Source organism: Piliocolobus tephrosceles, chromosome 9 (genome assembly GCF_002776525.5).
Source record: "Piliocolobus tephrosceles isolate RC106 chromosome 9, ASM277652v3, whole genome shotgun sequence".
Lineage (NCBI taxonomy): Eukaryota > Metazoa > Chordata > Mammalia > Primates > Cercopithecidae > Piliocolobus > Piliocolobus tephrosceles.
In genome coordinates this window covers 65,062,969-65,081,146 of record NC_045442.1, presented here as the reverse complement: position 1 = coordinate 65,081,146, position 18,178 = coordinate 65,062,969, and the positions used below count along the sequence as shown (strand labels likewise).

At 43.4% G+C, this 18,178-nt stretch overlaps 1 protein-coding gene and 1 pseudogene across 2 annotated transcripts in view; both read right to left on the bottom strand.

Moving 5' to 3' along the window:
- Positions 1-2,974: 2,974 nt before the first annotated feature.
- STOX1 (storkhead box 1) overlaps positions 2,975-18,178 on the bottom strand; it is a 69,221-nt gene continuing 54,017 nt past the window's right edge. Inside the window, exons 2-4 of one of the 2 annotated variants that reach the window (XM_026455336.1) lie at positions 14,048-14,200; positions 11,152-11,351; positions 2,975-3,438 (exon numbers count right to left, since the gene is read on the bottom strand). In XM_026455336.1, coding sequence (XP_026311121.1) covers positions 3,418-3,438; positions 11,152-11,351; positions 14,048-14,200 — 374 coding nt within the window. In that variant the 3' untranslated portion in view covers positions 2,975-3,417. Of the gene's footprint in view, positions 3,439-8,992; positions 11,352-14,047; positions 14,201-18,178 lie in introns of both variants that reach the window. The other variant, XM_026455335.2, reaches the window with a different exon arrangement.
- Positions 5,908-6,020, bottom strand: LOC111538005 (annotated as a pseudogene).

The following is an 18,178-nucleotide window of genomic DNA, read 5'->3' as shown; positions in this document are numbered from 1 at the left end:
GTGACTTGCTCCATCACACAGCTATGAAGGATTTGGAATTGGAATTCGAACTTGTGTCTGACTCCTAAGCTCAGACCATTAAGCTGTCTCAAGAAAACCGTTTTCTTGTTACAGAATAGACTGCATTAGAAAAGATAAATCAATAAAGTTGCCACAAAAAGCAGTTATCACTGGGGAGAAAAATGCAGGTCACCTATTTTAGAGAATAATCTCCCAAACAATTTAATCGCACATATTCCCATCTTTAATGTCTGTGTTATATGATAAGTTTCGTAGGAGAAAATTTTACTGGTTTCATAATGAGCTTGATTCATTTAATACATTCATTTAAAACAGGCAGAGTGTCCCCGGGCGCGGTGGCTCAAGCCTGTAATCCCAGCACTTTGGGAGGCCGAGACGGGTGGATCACGAGGTCAGGAGATCGAGACCATCCTGGTCTACACCGTGAAACCCCGTCTCTACTAAAAAATACAAAAAACTAGCCGGGCGAGATGGCGGGCGCCTGTGGTCCCAGCTACTCAGGAGACTGAGGCAGGAGAATGGCGTGAACCCGGGAGGCGGAGCTTGCAGTGAGCCGAGATCGCGCCACTGCACTCCAGCCTGGGCGACAGAGTGAGACTCTGTCTCAAAAAACAAAACAAAACAAAACAAACAAACAAACAAAAAAAAAACCAGGCAGAGTGTCATAATGCATCCAGTGGCAAAATTAGATGGACTTCATTAGTTGTGCAACATGGCAAAACCCCATCTCCCAAAAAAACAAATAAAAAACCTTACAGTTGGAAGAATTCTTCAAAATCATATAGTTTAGCCAGCCAGTTAAACTAAATTCTGGAAATTGCTCTGCAACATATCGGTAAAGGGATCACCAAGCTTCTGCTCAAATGCCCTAAACAATGGGAAATTCATTCTTTTCCAAAGCTGCCTACTTCATCTTCAGACAGCTTTGTCTAATAGAAAATTCTGCCAGGCACAGTGGCTCACACCTGTAATTCCAGCACTTTGGGAGGCTCAGGTGGGAGGATTGCTTGAGGACAGGAGTTCAAGACCAGCCTGGCCAACATAGTGAGATCCTGTCTCTACAAAAAATAAAATTAGACAAGCCTGGTGGCTTACACCGATAGTCCCAGCTACTCGGGGGGTAAAGTGGAAGGATCACTTGAGTCCAAGAGGTCGAGGCTGCAGTGTGCTGTGATTACGCCACTGTACTCCAGCCTAAGTGACAGAGACCCTGTCTCAAAAAAATTTTTTTTTCATTGTTAGAATACTTCTCTTAACCTCCATTCACTGGTGGTGATTCCATGCTGTAAGGTCCCCTAAAACAATACTCTCACCTCTACTTCCCCTACAAGTCTTTTCTATTCCAGATTACCCACCTCTCTTGGTACTTGCAGCAGGGTTTACACTGTCGTTGTGACAATCTTGTCAGAATGCAATGGTATGTCAGTCAATTGGGGTCCACTGAAAACTAGTAGTCAAGAGTGAGTGGTCTGACCACTGCAAAAGAGAGCAGTGAATGTCATTTGCTCTTCCACAGGGACTGCACAAAGTTCTCCAGTGCTGGGCATCTCTCTGGACTTCATTGTTGTCACTATGGTAAGCGTCAGAAAGAGACACTCTCCAATTATTCAATCATTCACGCCTGTAATTCCAGCACCTTGGAACCCGAGGCAGGCGAATCACGAGGTCAGGAGTTCGAAACTAGCCTGGCCAACATAGTGAAACCCCATCTCTACTAAAAATACAAAAAATTAGCCGGGTGTGGTGGTGTACACCTGTAATCCCAGCTACTCAGGAGGCTGAGGCAGGAGAACTGCTTGAACCTGGGAGGAGGAGGTTGCATTAAACTGAGATTATGCCATTGCACTGCAGCCCTGGTGGCAGTGCAAGATTCTATCTCAAGATCGGAAAAAAAAAAAAAAAAGAAAAAAAAAAAAAAAAAAAAAAGAAAGAGAAGAAAAAAAAAGAAAAAACATTCCCTCCACCATAAATCAGCACCATCACCTTCTCGACATGCTGAAACCAGTCTTGATTGCTCCATGTTCCCCAAACCCAAGAATTGACCATTCCACTACTTGGTCTGAAAAGGCTTAACAGAGAAAATTCTAGGTCTTACCATGAGTGGAAATGGACCAAAATGCAGATGAATTGCTAAATGTCTACCAGACTCCTTCCACCTTTCTCTAAACCTCTCATTCAGAACTTCCCTTTTACTCCCAAGCCTTTCGGTAACCATTCTGCTTCCCTTCTATCTCCACAATCTGACTTCTCACTGCCATCTATAAAGAAGGCCTGCGCCAGGTGCGTTGGCTCATGCCTGTAATCCCAACACTTTAAGAGGCTGAGGCGGGTTGATCACGAGGTCAGGAGATCGAGATTATCCTGGCTAACATGGTGAAACCTGTCTCTACTAAAAATACAAAAAATTAGCTGGGCGTGGTGGCACGCGCCTGTAGTCCCAGCTACTGGGGAGGCTGAAGCAGGAGAATCACTTGAACCTGGGAGGCAGAGGTTGCAGTGAGCCGAGATTGTGTCACTGCATTCCAGCCTGGGCAACAAAGCAAGACTCCATCTCAAAAAGAAGTCCTGAAATGTAGGGAGGAACCAGAGGAATAGTAGTACAGTCAGATGCCTCTTGCCACAGGAATTTTTGACAATGTCAGTCACATTGGGAACAATTTGTTCATGTCCAAGCTGGTCAAAGAGAAGACCCTGGGCAGCAATGATTAAAGGAATTCTTGTTGCAGAGTAGCCAACACATTTATGTAAATTCTTTCTTGGTAATGATAAAGAGTTAGGGTTGCATAGAAGCAGCAAAAAATACTGCTGCCTTGCAGCAGACACTGTTTTCTTGCAACAGACACTGCTTCAACACACACTGTTTTCTGATTTTGTGTTGAAATCTGGTGAGATCCACTTAACTTAGAACTCAATATTAGTGTAGGTTAAAAAAAAAAACACTCACTACAGGAAGTAAATTAACATTCTATATATTTGAGAATGTCTAAAAATTCAAGTTAATTACAATTGGAAGGGGATCAATAATTCCACTTTTTAATTGAAAATAATCTATATACTCCCAATAAATGGATAGTAAAATAAGCTTCCAAAAGCCTTAAGATACCAAAAAAGGAAAAAAAGCCAGTAATTAGAACAAAATATGTAATATGGTTAATAGCATAGATATGCTTGCCTTTAGACAACTATATACTCAATTCTTATATGATTGAAAGATTATGTAGTAATGCTGTACCTTTTTACAAAGAAAAAAATAGGTTTCCAAAAGAAAATTAAACATTTATGACTGGAGTTAGCGGTAGTAAGGAATTGGATGTGAGTGGTTGACTGTTCTTTGTGCCTTCAACGTTTTGCAGAAAATTCTGTCTTCTTTTTAGTCCATTCAAAATGACTGAATTATTAGATCCCAGACTCTGTGTCCTAAAGATATTAAAAATAACAGAATTATTGGCTTCAAAGGGAACTTGAATTTCTAACCAAGGCATTATACTTTCATTTGATACTTTGAAGTAGTAAGGTACACTTATCAAATAAGTTAACTTTTCAAAATCCAAAGTGCTGTTTACATTTTAAAGGCTTCACAATAGCACCTCAATTATTTGACAGCTGCCTTCCAAGAAGTTTATATTTTCTGAATGTCTGTTCTCAGATCCAGTATCAAGTATATTCTAGTCAGAAACAGTAAGTTCCCTGAAAAACTTACATACATCCGAAGTGGCCAATATCTTCCTGTGAAATTTGTCACTTTTATGAGAAATCGTATGGAAGAGAAAAGCAAATTATTATATTTTTAATAGACAACGTTCTTTTCTAGGAGGTATAAGCTATTATCAGTCCATTATCTAACACATATGTCTTGCTTCAGCTAACACAATACTGTTTGGTAGGGTGGGCGCAGTGGCTCATGCCTGTAATCCCAGCACTTCAGGAGGCCAAAGCAGGCAGATCACTTGAGGCCAGGAGTTTGAGACTAGCCTGGCCGACATGGTGAAACGCTGTCTCTACTAAAAATACAAAAATTAGCTAGGCATGGTGGTGCACACCTGTAATCTCAGCTACTCATGAGACTGAGGCATTAGAATCTCTTGGACCCATGATGCAGAAGTTGCACTGAGCCAAGATCACACCCACTACACTCTAGCCTGGGCAACAGAGCAAGACTCTGTCTCAAAAAAAAAAAAAAAATAGAAAAAAAAGAAAAGATCTTGTACCCCCAATAAAGAAGTAATATGTTTTTAAAATATAGATTTCTAGGAACATATCCTAAGAAAAAACTCAAAAATGCCCACAAACATTTTTATGTAAAAATAACTCACTGCAGGTTGATTTATTAATAACAAAAAATTGGGAATGATCTAAATGTCAAAGAAAGGAAAACAGGCTGGGCACAGTGGCTCATGCCTATAACCCTAGCACTTTAAGAGGCCAAGATAGGAGAACTGCTTGAGCCCAGGAGTTTGAGACCAGCCTGGACAACATAGTGAGACCTCATTCGTATAAAATAAGAAGCAGCAGCAGCAGCTGGGTGTGGTGGTGCATGCGTGTGGTCCCACCTACACAGGAGGCTGATTTGCTTGAGACCAGGAGGTCAAGGCTATAGAGAGCCCTGATTGAACCAGTGTACTCTATCCTGGGCACCAGTATGAGATCTTGTCTCTAAAAAAAGAAAAAAGAAAGGAAAATAATAGTCTGTCTATCTATCTATCTATCTATCTATCTATCTATCTATCTATCTATCTATCTATCTCTCTATCTATGGAGAGAGAGCCACGCAACAGAATGCTAAACATCCATTAAAAAGAACAAGCTTGTGGCTCACGCCTGTAATCCCAGCCAAGGTGGGTAGATCACTTGAGGCCAGGGAGGCCCAGGTGGGCAGATCACTTGAGGCCAGGAGTTCGAGACCAGCCTGGCCAACAAGGTAAAACCTCATCTCTGCTAAAAAAACAAAAAACAAAAAACAAAAAAACCACACACACACACACAGAAAATAGCTGGGCGTGGTGGCTCATGCCTGTAGTCCCAGCTACTCGGGAGGCTGAGGCAAGAAAAAAAAGGCTTGAGGCTAGGTGCAGTGGCTCATGCCTATAATCCCAGCACTCTGGAGGCTGAGACGACTGGATCACCTGAGGTCAGGAGTTCGAGACCAGCCTGGACAACATGGTGAAATCCTGTCTCTAATAAAAACACAAAAATTAGCTGGGCCTGGTGGTGTGTGCCTGTAATCCCAGCCAAGGTGGGTGGATCACTTGAGACCAGGGAGGCCAAGGTGAGCGGATCACTTGAGGCCAGGAGTTCGAGACCAGCCTGGCCAACATGGTGAAACCTCATCTCTGCTAAAAAAAAAAAAAAAACCACACAGACAAAATAGCTGGGCATGGTGGCACACGCCTGTAGTCCCAGCTACTCGGGAGGCTAAGGCAAGAAGAAAAAGGCTTGAGGCCAGGTGCAGTGGCTCATGCTTGTAATCCCAGCACTCTGGAGGCTGAGACGAGTGGATCACCTGAGGTCAGGAGTTCGAGAACAGCCTGGACAACATGGTGAAATCCTATCTCTAATAAAAACACAAAAATTAGCTGGGCCTGGGGGTACACGTCTGTAATCCCAGCTATTTGGGAGACTGAGGCATGAGAATTGTTTGAACCCAGGAGGCAGAGGTTGCAGTCAGCTGAGATCGCGCCACTGCACTCCAGCCTGGGTGACAGAGCAAACTACATCTCAAAAAACAAACAAACACCAAGCTTAAGCTACATTTATCAATAACAGGATGTACATAAGTTACATGAAAAAAGAAAGCCATGGCTCTGTATGATTTGTTGTTAAAAATACTTTTATTAAGCCCTGGTGCAGTGGCTCACGCCTGCAATCCCAAAACTGGGAGGCCAAGGCAAGAGGATCGTTGAATCCAGGAGTTCGAGGCCAGCCTGGGCAACATAGCAATATATTGTCTCTACAAAAAAACTTTTTTACACTTGATCTTAGCCAAAAGGCCGAGAAGCGATCAAAAAAGCTTTTTAAATTAGCCTGATGGCCGGTGTGGTGGGTCATGCCTGTAATCCCAGGACTTTGGGAGACTGAAGTAGGAGAATCCCTTGAACCCAGGAGTTTGAGACCAGACTGGCTAACACTGTGAAACCTCATCTCTACAAAAAATTAGCTGGACATGGGAGCATGTGCCTATAGTCCAAGCTACTCCAGAGGCTGAGGTTGGGGGATGGCTTGAGCCCAGGAGGTCTAGGCTGCAGTGAGCTATGATTGTGTCATTGCAGTCCAGCTGGGTGACAGAGTGCAACCCTGTCTCAAAGAAAAAACAACAACAGAGCAACTTACAAATGCATAGAAAAAAGTGCAGGGCCAGCCAGGCTCAGTGGCTTACACCTGTAATCCCAGCCCTTTGGCAGGCCGAAGCAGGTGGATCACTTGAGCCCAGGAGTTTGAGACCAACCAGCCTGAGCAACAAGGATTAGCCGGGCATGGTGGCATGTGCCTGTAGTTTCAGATACTCAGGAGACTTAAGTAGGAGGATCACTCGAGCCCAGGGAGGTTGAAGCTGCAGTGAGCTGTGACTATACCACTGCACTCCACCCTGGGCGACAGAGTGAATCACTGTCTCAAAGAAAAAAAAAAAAAAAAAAAAAAAATACTGGCAAAGATATGAACCAAATTTTAGAATGACCTTTGAGAAACTATTAAATAACATAGGGAAAATGTTCATGATATGATAACTATTAATTTTAAAAAGCAACATGCAAAATACTAACTCAGTACAAGCCCAGTAGACAAAAATCTATAGATCTATACATTTGGACTGAAGTGTTATAGAGAAATACACCAAATATAAAATGATTTTTAAAAAATATCTAGGCCGGGCGCGGTGGCTCAAGCCTGTAATCCCAGCACTTTGGGAGGCCAAGACGGGCGGATCACGAGGTCAGGAGATCGAGACCATCCTGGCTAACACGGTGAAACCCCGTCTCTACTAAAAACTACAAAAAAACACTACCCGGGCGAGGTGGCGGCGCCTGTGGTCCCAGCTACCCGAGAGGCTGAGGCAGGAGAATGGCGTGAACCCGGGAGGCGGAGCTTGCAGTGAGCTGAGATCCGGCCACAGCACTCCAGCCTGGGCGACAGAGCGAGACTCCGTCTCAAAAAAAAAAAAAAAAAAAAAAAAATATCTAGATGTTAGGCCAGGCACAGTGGCTCATGCCTGTAATCCCAGCACTTTGGGAGGCCAAGGCGGGCAGATCACCTGAGGTCAGGAGCTCGAGACCAGCCTGTTCAACATGGTAGAACCCTGTCTCTACTGAAAATATAAAAATTAGGCATGGTGGCGGGCACCTGTAATCCCAGCTACTTGGGAGACTGAGGCAAGAGAATTGCTTGAACCTGGGAGGAGGAAGTTGCAGTGAGCTGAAACCACACCATTGCACTCCAGCCTGGGCAACAAGAGCAAAACTCCATCTCAAAAAAAATATGTGTGTGTGTGTTAGAATAAGTATAGGTGTCTTAAAAAATATTTTTTACCCAGTAAGATTGTTAGCTATTTTAAAAGAAAAAAATGCTTTTCAGTACTTCTTAAGTGTTCTATCATGGCTATACTACTTTTATAATCCAAACAACGTTTAAACAAATTGGCATGGAAAATATTAGTGGAGGCCGGGCATGGCGGCTCAGGCCTGTAATTGCAACACTTTGGGAGGCTGAGGAGAGTGGATCACTTGAGGTCAGGAGTTCAAGACCAGCCTGGCCAACATGGCAAAACCCCATCTCTACTAAAAAACACAAAAATTAGTTGGGCATGGTGGTGCATGGCTGTGATCCCAGATGTCTGGGAGGCTAAAGTGGGAGAACTGCTTGACCCTGGGAGGAGGAGGCTTCAGTGAGCAGAGATTGCACCACTGCACTCCAGCCTGGATGACAGAGCAAAACTTTGTCTCAAAAAAAAAAAAAAAAAAAAAAGAAAGAAAGAAAGAAAGAAAAAAGAAAACATTAGGCTGGTGGTGGCTCACGCCTGTAATCCCAGCACTTTGGGAGGCCAAGGTGGGTGGATCACCTGAGGTCGGGAGTTCAAGACCAGCCTGACCAACATGGAGAAACCTCATCTCTACTAAAAATACAGAATTAGCTGGGTGTGGTGACACATGCCTGTAATCCCAGATACTCGGGAGAATGAGGCAGGAGAATCGCTTGAATCCAGGAGGTGGAGGTTGTGGTGAGCTGAGATCACGCCATTGCACTCCAGCCTGGGTGACAAGAACAAGAACAAAACTCTGTCTCAAAAAAAAAAAAAAGAAAATAAAAGAAAAGAAAATATTAGAGAATAGTAGCCACATCCTTTTCTCAACCTGTGTAGAGCCAGGAATAGAAGTGAAAACTTCCAACCCTCAGTTCAGAAAGTGCTCGACTTATAGAAATTTCTATTTTTAGAAATAATTGAAGATTTATGAGTAGTGGGGACAGTCAAATTTGGTTCACATTATAAATAAACTGTATCCTACTATATAAGAGATTTCATTGTAACTGTATACAATTTATTCAGTAAAGGTATAAAAGCTGGCAGAATTGTATCATTATAAAAGTGTGATATTCAGTAGTCTCTGACTAGATAACTCAAAATGCCCTTGACTTTCATAATTCCTGTAGAACAGTGGCTAATCAGACACTTTTTTTTTTTTTGAGACAGAGTCTTGCTCCTTCGCCAGAGGAGTGTAATAGCACGATCTCGGCTCACTACAACCTCCACCTCCCGGGTTCAAGTGATTCTCCTGCTTCAGCCTCCTGAGTAGCTGGGATTACAGGAGCCCGCCACCACACCCGGTTGTATTTTTAGTAGAGATGGGGTTTCACCATGTTGGCCAGGATGGTCTCGATCTCTTGACCTCGTGATCCGCCCACCTTGGCCTCCCAAAGTGTTAGGATTACAGGCATGAGCCACCGCGCCCGGCCTAAACCAGACACTTTCATGTGGACTTACCGTGGAGAATCTATTCCACTATCTCCTGCCATGCTGTGATTTTCTGTCCCTTCCAAGTGACTGTGTTCATATTGGATATCCTGAGTCAACACTGGCATATGTGAAGTGTTGAAAAGTTGGATCTTTTGTGGGAAACGTTTTCTCATTTCCTGATTCTGAGGACTCTGACTCCAGCTAGCTGGCTTCTTTCCTGTGTCACCAATAGAGTCTTGTATGACTTCAGCTTTGAAACTGGCTTTTCTTGCACTACAGTAATCAAAGATTCTTTCATCAGCAGGTGCTGAGGCCTGTACACATTTAGCAACACTGGGTTCTTCTTCGTAGTTAAAACCAAACCGGGCCCCTGAATTTAGGCCACAACTTTCAGCAGAAAGGTTAGGTTTTTGGCTTTCACCTGGGGTAGCATGCAGCCCAGTGGGTTTGCAGCATTCGTTTCTTTTAAGCACCTGAGGCTCAACCCTCTCCATTGTGCTGTGGTACTTGGTCAGAGATCTCTCAATTATTTTTTGTTTTCCTAAATGATTTCCCTGGCTTCCACCTGTGAAGGAATACTGAATGTGGCCAGGCAGCATTTGACATAAGTCATCATTCTCAGAAATGTCATCCTCCACTAGATATAATGAACTACAGGCACCATCATCATCTTCCACTTCATTCTGATACAAGGCCTGGTCATTATTAGAAAGCCGTTCATTTTCTAGGCTCATAGTCTCTGCATCCTGGACAAATCCTTTTCTCAATACTTCTTCTGAGTCTCTGTCTTGTCTTTCAGGTTGTCTTAAAGTGTTCATGCCAACTGGGTAATCCAAAAGGCCAAGATTTTGAAACTGGTGTATTGTGTTATCCACTAATCTACAAGCAGAGGGTATTCGGTCTGAAAAGGAGGCACCTCGTGATGGCAGGCTATGCAGAGTCTCTTTGGTCTCCCCTAATTTGTCAAAGTGGGAATGACTTTTCCTCAAGACTTCAGGAACTACCTCATTTTCTCCACCATACATATCATATCTCAACATGGTATCCAAAAAGGGACAGCATTTACCGTCATTTTGCAACATGCTATGTTGAGGGTGATTGAAAAGGTGACCTCTGAAGTCATCATTGATGGATTTGACAGTAGGGTCATTTATGTAAATGGATTCTGCTTCCATTTTATCATTAGGTTGTTCAGCGTATGGCTCTTTGGCTTCACCATCAAAGATTCTTGAGGAATCCAAGGACCTAGGCCTTTGGAAAGGCTTTTCCTTTGGTCCAGTCTGGCTGTGTTTCAGATCACTGGTCTTCTGAATTTTGCGCCCTTTGGATATTGTGCTTCCTCGGTGAGACAAACCCTGGAAAGGATTACTGATTCGCTTTTTGTAAATCAAATGAGAACCTAGCACTGTTGTAATCTCACCAAGTGGTTTCTGACCTACCATTTCATTTGGGCTTTTAATTCTGGGGATAGGCTGTGTAGCAGGGAGCTTGGGGTGTTTCTCCAGTCTAATGCTTCCTGGCTGAAGCTCACTTCCCAGATTCCTGGCTTTGTGTCTATCCCTGCGAGAATAGCCCTGCCCTCGAGGTTTTGCAGACAGACCCTGCCTCTTCTTAACCCCCTCTTTTGAAGGATATTTATGCCCGATTGTCAGCACGTCAGTGGAAGTGCCCTGGCTACTATATTTTTTTTGTTCTTCGTATTTTTGCATTAGGACAGTGTGTTTGATTAAATTGTCAACAGTCAAAATGGGGTTAATTCGTTTGATTATCTCATGTTCAACATCTCGAGGGATATTGTCCAAGTCATCTTCATCTCGGACAGGCCATTCTTCAGGTGGGAATTGAGCAGAGAAACTGCTGTGTTCTGTTTTGGGCTTCTCCTTTCTAGATATGCTGCGCCATAAGACACTAAAACCAAACTTCTTGCCTTTTTCTTTATCTCTTGTGTATGGTAAAAGTTTGGTGCTCTCACAAATGTGGTGCTCCGCAGACACTGAAACTGCCCCATTCTGTACCCAAGGTACAGATCCCCCAAGACCTCTGTGACTCTTGCTAGTCACTTGTGTAACAACTGGTGGTTCCTGAACATTCTGAGTGTGCATGTCCTGGAAACACTGGCAAGACTGACAGTGGGATATGGGGGCAGCATTCTCTTGGGCTGACTCTGCACAGCTCTCCATGCTCACCAGATATGTCATGGAAGCTGTCATCAGGCGACTTTCATCTGATGGCAGCACTCTCTTATTTTCCTGGGTGGTTGTATTTGTAATGAAGTAAGTCTGAGGAGTAACTATGAAGTATCCTTCTCCAGTGTGATAAATCTTCCTTTCTTTAATCAGCGTTCCCAGAGTGGTATAGAGAATATCTTCAGATGGAATTGCAATGCCTAAAACAGACAAACATTTTACAGACAGATTTTGAATAAGAAAAATTTTAATGAGTGTAATCAGTAACTCTGAAATGACTAAACATTGGCTTGATAAACCCAGAGGTGATTGTAACACGATTAATAATGTGATTAAAATGCCAGGGATGGGGCTGGGCGCGGTGGCTCAAGCCTGTAATCCCAGCACTTTGGGAGGCCGAGACGGGCAGATCACGAGGTCAGGAGATGGAGACCATCCTGGCTAACACGGTGAAACCCCGTCTCTACTAAAAAATACAAAAACTAGCCGGGCGTGGTGGCCGGCGCCTGTAGTCCCAGCTACTCAGGAGGCTGAGGCAGGAGAATGGCGTGAACCCGGGAGGCGGAGCTTGCAGTGAGCTGAGATCCGGCCACTGTACTCCAGCCTGGGTGACAGCGAGACTCCGTCCCAAAAAAAAAAAAAAAAAAAAGCCAGGGATGGGTGTGATGGCTCATGCCTATAATCCCAGAGCTTTGGGAGGCCGAGGCAGGAGGATCTCTTGAGCCCAGGAGTTCAAGACCAGGCTAGGCAACATAGCAAGACTTCATCTCTACAAAAAAATTGTTAAACATTAGCCAGGTATGGAAGGATCATTTGAGCCCAGGAGTTCAAGGCTGCAGTGAGCTATGATTGTGCCACTGTACTCCATCCAGCCTGGGCAACAAACCAAGACCCTGTCTCAAAAAAAAAAAAAAAAAAAAAAGCCAAAGAAGTATAATATTTATAACTTAAATAATAGGAATAGGCCGGGCATGGTGGCTCACATCTATAATCCCAGCACTTTGGGAGGCTGAGGCAGGCAGATCGCTTGAACTCAGGAGTTCAAGACCAGGCTGGGCAACATGGTGAAATCATGTCTCTACTAGAAATACAAAAATTAGCAGGGCATGGTGGTGGGTGTCTGTAGTACCAGATGCTCTGGAGGCTGAGGTGGGAAGATTGCTTGAGCTCTTGGAGGCAGAGGTTGCAATGAGCCGTAATCGCACCATTGCACTCCAACTTGGGCAACAGAATGAGACCCTGTCTCAAAAATAAAAATTAAAATAACAGGAAAATAATTTAGCCCACACAAAGTCATATGGGTAGGTTAATGAGTAAATAGACAAGAAAAAAAATCTGAATTAACTCAAATAAAAACCCATTATAAATTTAAACTGTGACTGATGAAAGCATTCTTTTATTTAGTAGCTAGGATTACAGGCACCTGCCACTGTGCCTTTTTTTTTTTTTTTTTTTTTTTTTTTTTAGTTTTTAGTAGAGATAGGGTTTCACCATATTGGCCAAGATGCTCTCAATCTCTTGACCTCGTGATCCTCCCACCTCAGCCTCCCAAAGTGCTGGGATTACAGGTGTGAGCCACCACGCCTGGCCCAGATGCTATTCTTGAAAAGGAAGAAAATAAATAAAAGAATGAGTGGCGCACACCTGTGGTCCCAGCTACTTGGCAGGCTGAGGCAGGTGGATTGCTTCAACCCACGAGTTTGAGGCTGCAGTGATCTAAGAAGGTGCCTCTGCACTCCAACCTGGGCAACAGAGTGAGGCCTTGTCTCAAAATAAATAAAATAAATAAAGAATGAGACCTGTCAATATATGTTAGTATGGAAAGATCTCCAAGATACGTTTTTAAGTTAATAAGGGAAACATGTTGAGGGAATGTATAGAATGATCCAATTTATGCCAGGCACGGTGGCTCATGCCTGTAAACCCAACACTTTGGGAGGCTGAGGCAGGTGGATCATGAGGTCAGGGGGTCAAGAACTGCCTAACCAACATGGTGAAACCCCTTCTCTATTAAAAATACAAAAATTAGCCATGCATGGTGGCGGGCGCCTGTAGTTGCAGCTACTGAGGAGGCTGAGGCAGGAGAATCGCTTGAACCCGGGGAGGCGGAGGTTGCAGTGAGCCGAGATCGTGCCACTGCACTCCAGCCTGGGTGACAGAGCAAGACTCTGTCTAAAAAAAGATCGAATTTATGTTATGAAAAATGTGTTGGGCCGGGCGCGGTGGCTCAAGCCTGTAATCCCAGCACTTTGGGAGGCCGAGACGGGCGGATCACGAGGTCAGGAGATCGAGACCATCCTGGCTAACACGGTGAAACCCCGTCTCTACTAAAATACAAAAAATTAGCCGGGCGTGTTGGCGGGCGCCTGTAGTCCCAGCTACTCGGGAGGCTGAGGCAGGAGAATGGCGTGAACCCGGGAGGCAGAGCTTGCAGTGAGCTGAGATCAGGCCACTGCACTCCAGCCTGGGCGACAGAGCGAGACTCCGTCTCAAAAAAAAAAAAAAAAAAAAAGAAAAATGTGTTATATTACCATACATATATTATCATATAAGAAATGATAATAGCAGTTATTTCTGGGAAGTGAGAATGAAAAATTGGGAGATGGGGGAAATAAACTTTTCTTTCTCATTTTGCACTGTTTTCCACAGAGCGTGATTTATTTATTTATCGCCATAAGCATTTATTTTTGGAAAAGTTTATCTGAAAAGTAAAAGAAATACCCTTATTAAATTTGTTGATGCAGGACTTTTTATGGCAGGGTTTTGATATAAAGTTCTACAGAAGAGAGGAAAAAAAGGATATCACCCAGTTTACTTAGATGTGTTTAAGACTAATTATAAATAGAAACCAAATACATACAGTGAAGTACAAATATAGAAAAACCTATTACTCTACCTGGGTAATGTTTCATCAAATGCTCCAAAAGTGATTCCTGTGTTACACCAATCTGAGCTGTATTCATATCAGATATAGCACAGCAAAGAACTTCACCCAAAGGTACAAACTGAGATTGAGTTATTGGATTCATTTGCACTGGAAAGACATCACCTAAATTGAAGATTTAAAAAAAGGGGGGGGGTGATAAATTTGATGCAGTATAAAATATTTGGAATTAGTGAAATAAAAATAAAGACTAATAGATGGAATTGCAATTCTTTCATCAGTCTTCACTCAGAATCTGTTAACGTGGCATGTACAATGATAGAAACTATGCAAAAAAAAGATTTACCTCATGGTCTCTACTTTTAAGAAATGTATATTAACTGTCTCTACAAGTAAGAGATGGCAAGATTCCATTAGAAAGGCTCAAAGTATTATCAGAATTCAGGAGGTCACGTAATACTTATATACCAGTAGTTTACCATCTTTCAAAATATTTTTTCATATTAGCTATCTTTAGGCAGACACAGGATTATTTCTTTGCTTAAAATATATAAACTTCGGCCGGGCACAGTGGCTCATGCCTGTAATTCCAGCACTTTGGGAGGCCGAGGCGGGTGGATCACGAGGTCAGGGGATCGAGACCATCCTGGCTAACACGGTGAGACCCCGTCTCTCCCAAAAATACAAAAAATTAGCCGGGCGTGGTGGCAGGCGCCTGTAGTCCCAGCCACTCGGGAGGCTGAGGCAGGAGAATGGCGTGAACCCGGGAGGCGGAGCTTGCAGTGAGCAGAGATCGTGCCATTGCACTCCATCCTGGGCAACAGAGTGAGACTCCATCTCAAATAAATAAATAAATAAATAAATAAATAAATAAATAAAATATATAAAGTTATAGAAAACTCAAGTAATGGTCCCAAGTCTAAAAGCAAGTAAAGTGACAGAAATAGGCCTTCTGACTCATGATCCAGTATTTTCACCATTCCACATTTTCCTGATTGGGATGATCCTGCCATTACTCAGGTCGAGTACTGGATTCTGCTGGACATCCATGGAAACCCCTCAATCAATTGGAAATGAAAGACTAAGACTCAGGAAAGAGATTTAGGAATCAACTAATAGAGATGAGATCTAAAGCTACAGTGGAATAAATTATTTAACAGGAGAATAAAGAAAAGCACCAAGAAACACCTAACAAACAATCTACATTTAAGACACAGTAGGGACCAGGCCTATAACCCCAGCACTTTGGGAGGCTGAGGTGGGTGGATCACCCAAGGTCAGGAGTTCAAGACCAGTCTGGCCAACATGGTGAAACCCCGTCTCTACTAAAAATATAAAAATTAGCCGGGCGTGATGGTGGGCGCCTGTAATCCCAGCTACTCAGGAGGCTGAGGCAGGAGAATCACTTAAACCCAGGAGGCAGGGGTTGCAGTGAGCCGAGATGGCACCACTGCACTCCAGCCTAGGTGACAGAGTGAGACTCCATCTCAAAAAAAAAAAAAAACACAGTAGGAATTAGGAACCCACAAAAGAGCACATACCTCTTGGCATATACCAAGAGTATAAGAAAAAAGGGCTTCAAAATAAATAGTGGTCAACAGTATCAAATGCTTAGAAGGAAATCCAAAGGGTTGAGGAAGGAGAAAAGCCACTGGATTTCTTGATTGGAAGGTGCCACTGGTGACTTTTAAGAAAACAATTTCAGCCTGGCCACAGTGGCTTACATTTGTAATCCCAACACTTTAGAGAGATCACTTGAGGCCAGGAATTTGAGATCAGTCTGAACAACATAGCAAGATCCAATCTCTACAAAGATAAAAAATTTTTAAATTAGCCAGGATGGTGGTGTACCTGTCCTAGCTTCTAGGGCGTTAAGGTGAGGGGATTGCTTGAGCCCAGGAGTTAGAGACTGAAATGAGCTATGACTACACCATTGCACTCCTGCCTAGGTGAGAGTGAGACCCTGTCTCTAGGAAAACAAAACAAACAAACAGCAAAAAAACAAACAAACAAACAAAAAAACAGAAAAAGAAAGAAAAAAAACTAGTTCAGTAGAAAAGAAGACAGAAATTAAAGTTCCAATTGAAGGAAAGGAAGTTGGTGAGAAAAATGTAAAGTTAATGGGTGTTCCTTGTAGAGCAGCGTTTCTCAACTTTGACACTTTTGACATTTGGGGTGAGATATATATAGGATGACCAATGGTCCCAGTAGGCCCAGGACTGAGGTGTTTCCTGGAACACAGGACATTCAGTGCTATAAGCCTATAGCCTGGAAAGTTACCGGCAAACTGGGATAGGTTGCCACCCTAGCCAGATAATTTTGCGGTGGGAGGCTGCCCTGTGAATTGTAGGCTATTTAATAGCATTATGGCCTCTACCCACTAGATGCCGGGAGCATTTCCCACAGTTGCAGCAACCAAAAATGTCTCCAGACACTTCCAAATGTCCTCTCGATGGCTAAGTCATCCCAGTTGGAACCGCTGCTCTAGACCATTTGTATGCGAAATCTGATGGCGAATAAGGAGAAATAGATCATAAACCAGAAAGGAGTAGGATCCAGTGAATATGACTGGATGTGTGTATGCTGTGGTTTTCTTAAAATAAGATCTGTGTCCCTTTGGATGCAAAAATGAAGGGGTTAGTGGAGATAGTGGACATTATTCTGGGAGAGGGGAGATCAGTAAGATAGCAAGATCCGAAAGAAGGGGAAAAGGAAAGTGTATCAAGGGCATAGGTAGAGAGGCTAGCTTACAAATGAGGAAGGTGCTACTCTATCTGAGACTTGAGAAAATAATAGAGGGTGGCAGAAGACCAGAAATATATTGAGGCAGAAAAGGAAAAAAAATATTAGCACAGCAAAGTCATCGGACTTCTGTCAAGTTAGAAAGAAAACAGAAATGAGAGGAGGGAAAAATGGGAATGAGAGGATGGTGGGTGGAAAGCGGGTTTGAGGAGGAGCTATTCTCAAAGTACTAGGAAATAACAAATGAGTAAGAAGATTGTGAAGGAGCCCTGAGTCTCCAGGTGATTTATGCATAGTTTTTGGCAGCGGGGTGTCATTTTGAATGGAAAAGGGTGACAGCTGGGGGAGGCCAGCCCATGCCTCTAAAACTTTAATGTGCATATGAGGATCACCAGGAGATCTTGCTAATGTGCAGATTCTGATTCAGAGCCCCGATCCTGCACGTCTAACAACCTCCCAGTGATATTCACACTGCAGGTCTGAGTACTACTTTTTGGATTGGTAGAGGGTTAGGGTGTTAATCACAGCAATGTTAAAGTAGCTAACCATTTAACAAACATGATCCTGGGGCTGAATGGGGAGTCAAGTATAGCCAGAAGGAAGCTAAAGAATTAAGAAAACTTGATTATGCTCTGTGGTTAAACTCTCCCAGTGACAGTAGAGAAAGCAATACATTGTACTGGTTGTTGAGTGGGGAAGGAAGGTAATGGACTGGCCAGGTGTGAAGGGTTGAAGCCCAGAGCTGGTAAGTGGCCGATATTGTATTCTTATTGTATCTGTATGAAGATAAAGGACTTCAACAAGGAAATCATAAGCAATTTGCTGTTATATTTTCCATTGTTCCCTTGTTTACTTAAGCTTCTCTATCTGGCCTTGGAAGGTCATATCACAAGGTAGAATTGCTGTCTGCTTCTGCAGCCTGGGAAGGATCTCCTCTAGGTGTGGCTGTGGCTGTCTCACTGGGTGATTCTCAGAGGCCTATACCACTCTGAAAAACGAGGATGAATGGCTAATCAATTAACTAGCATTTCAAAGAGTGGCGATAGATGTGTTTGGACGAACGGAGGCAAGATGGTGCACTTCCGGGTTCTTCATCCCCCCCCTCCCAACTCTTCCCTGATCTTTCCAAAATTGAGAAGCGTTTAGGTGATTTCTCAGCTAATCCCACCATCTACATAAAGGAATTTAGATACCTTTGTCAGGCCTATGACTTAACTTGGCATGACCTCCAGGTTATCCTAACCTCTACCCTAAACTGACTGAGGTTCTAACCCAGTATACCCGGTTAGATCCGGCCTCCCCCACAGGGGCCACCATTTTGGCGTCTTATTTCATTTCTCAATCAGCTCCTGACATTCGTAAAAAACTTCAAAAGGTAGAGGATGGTCCTCAGACACCAAT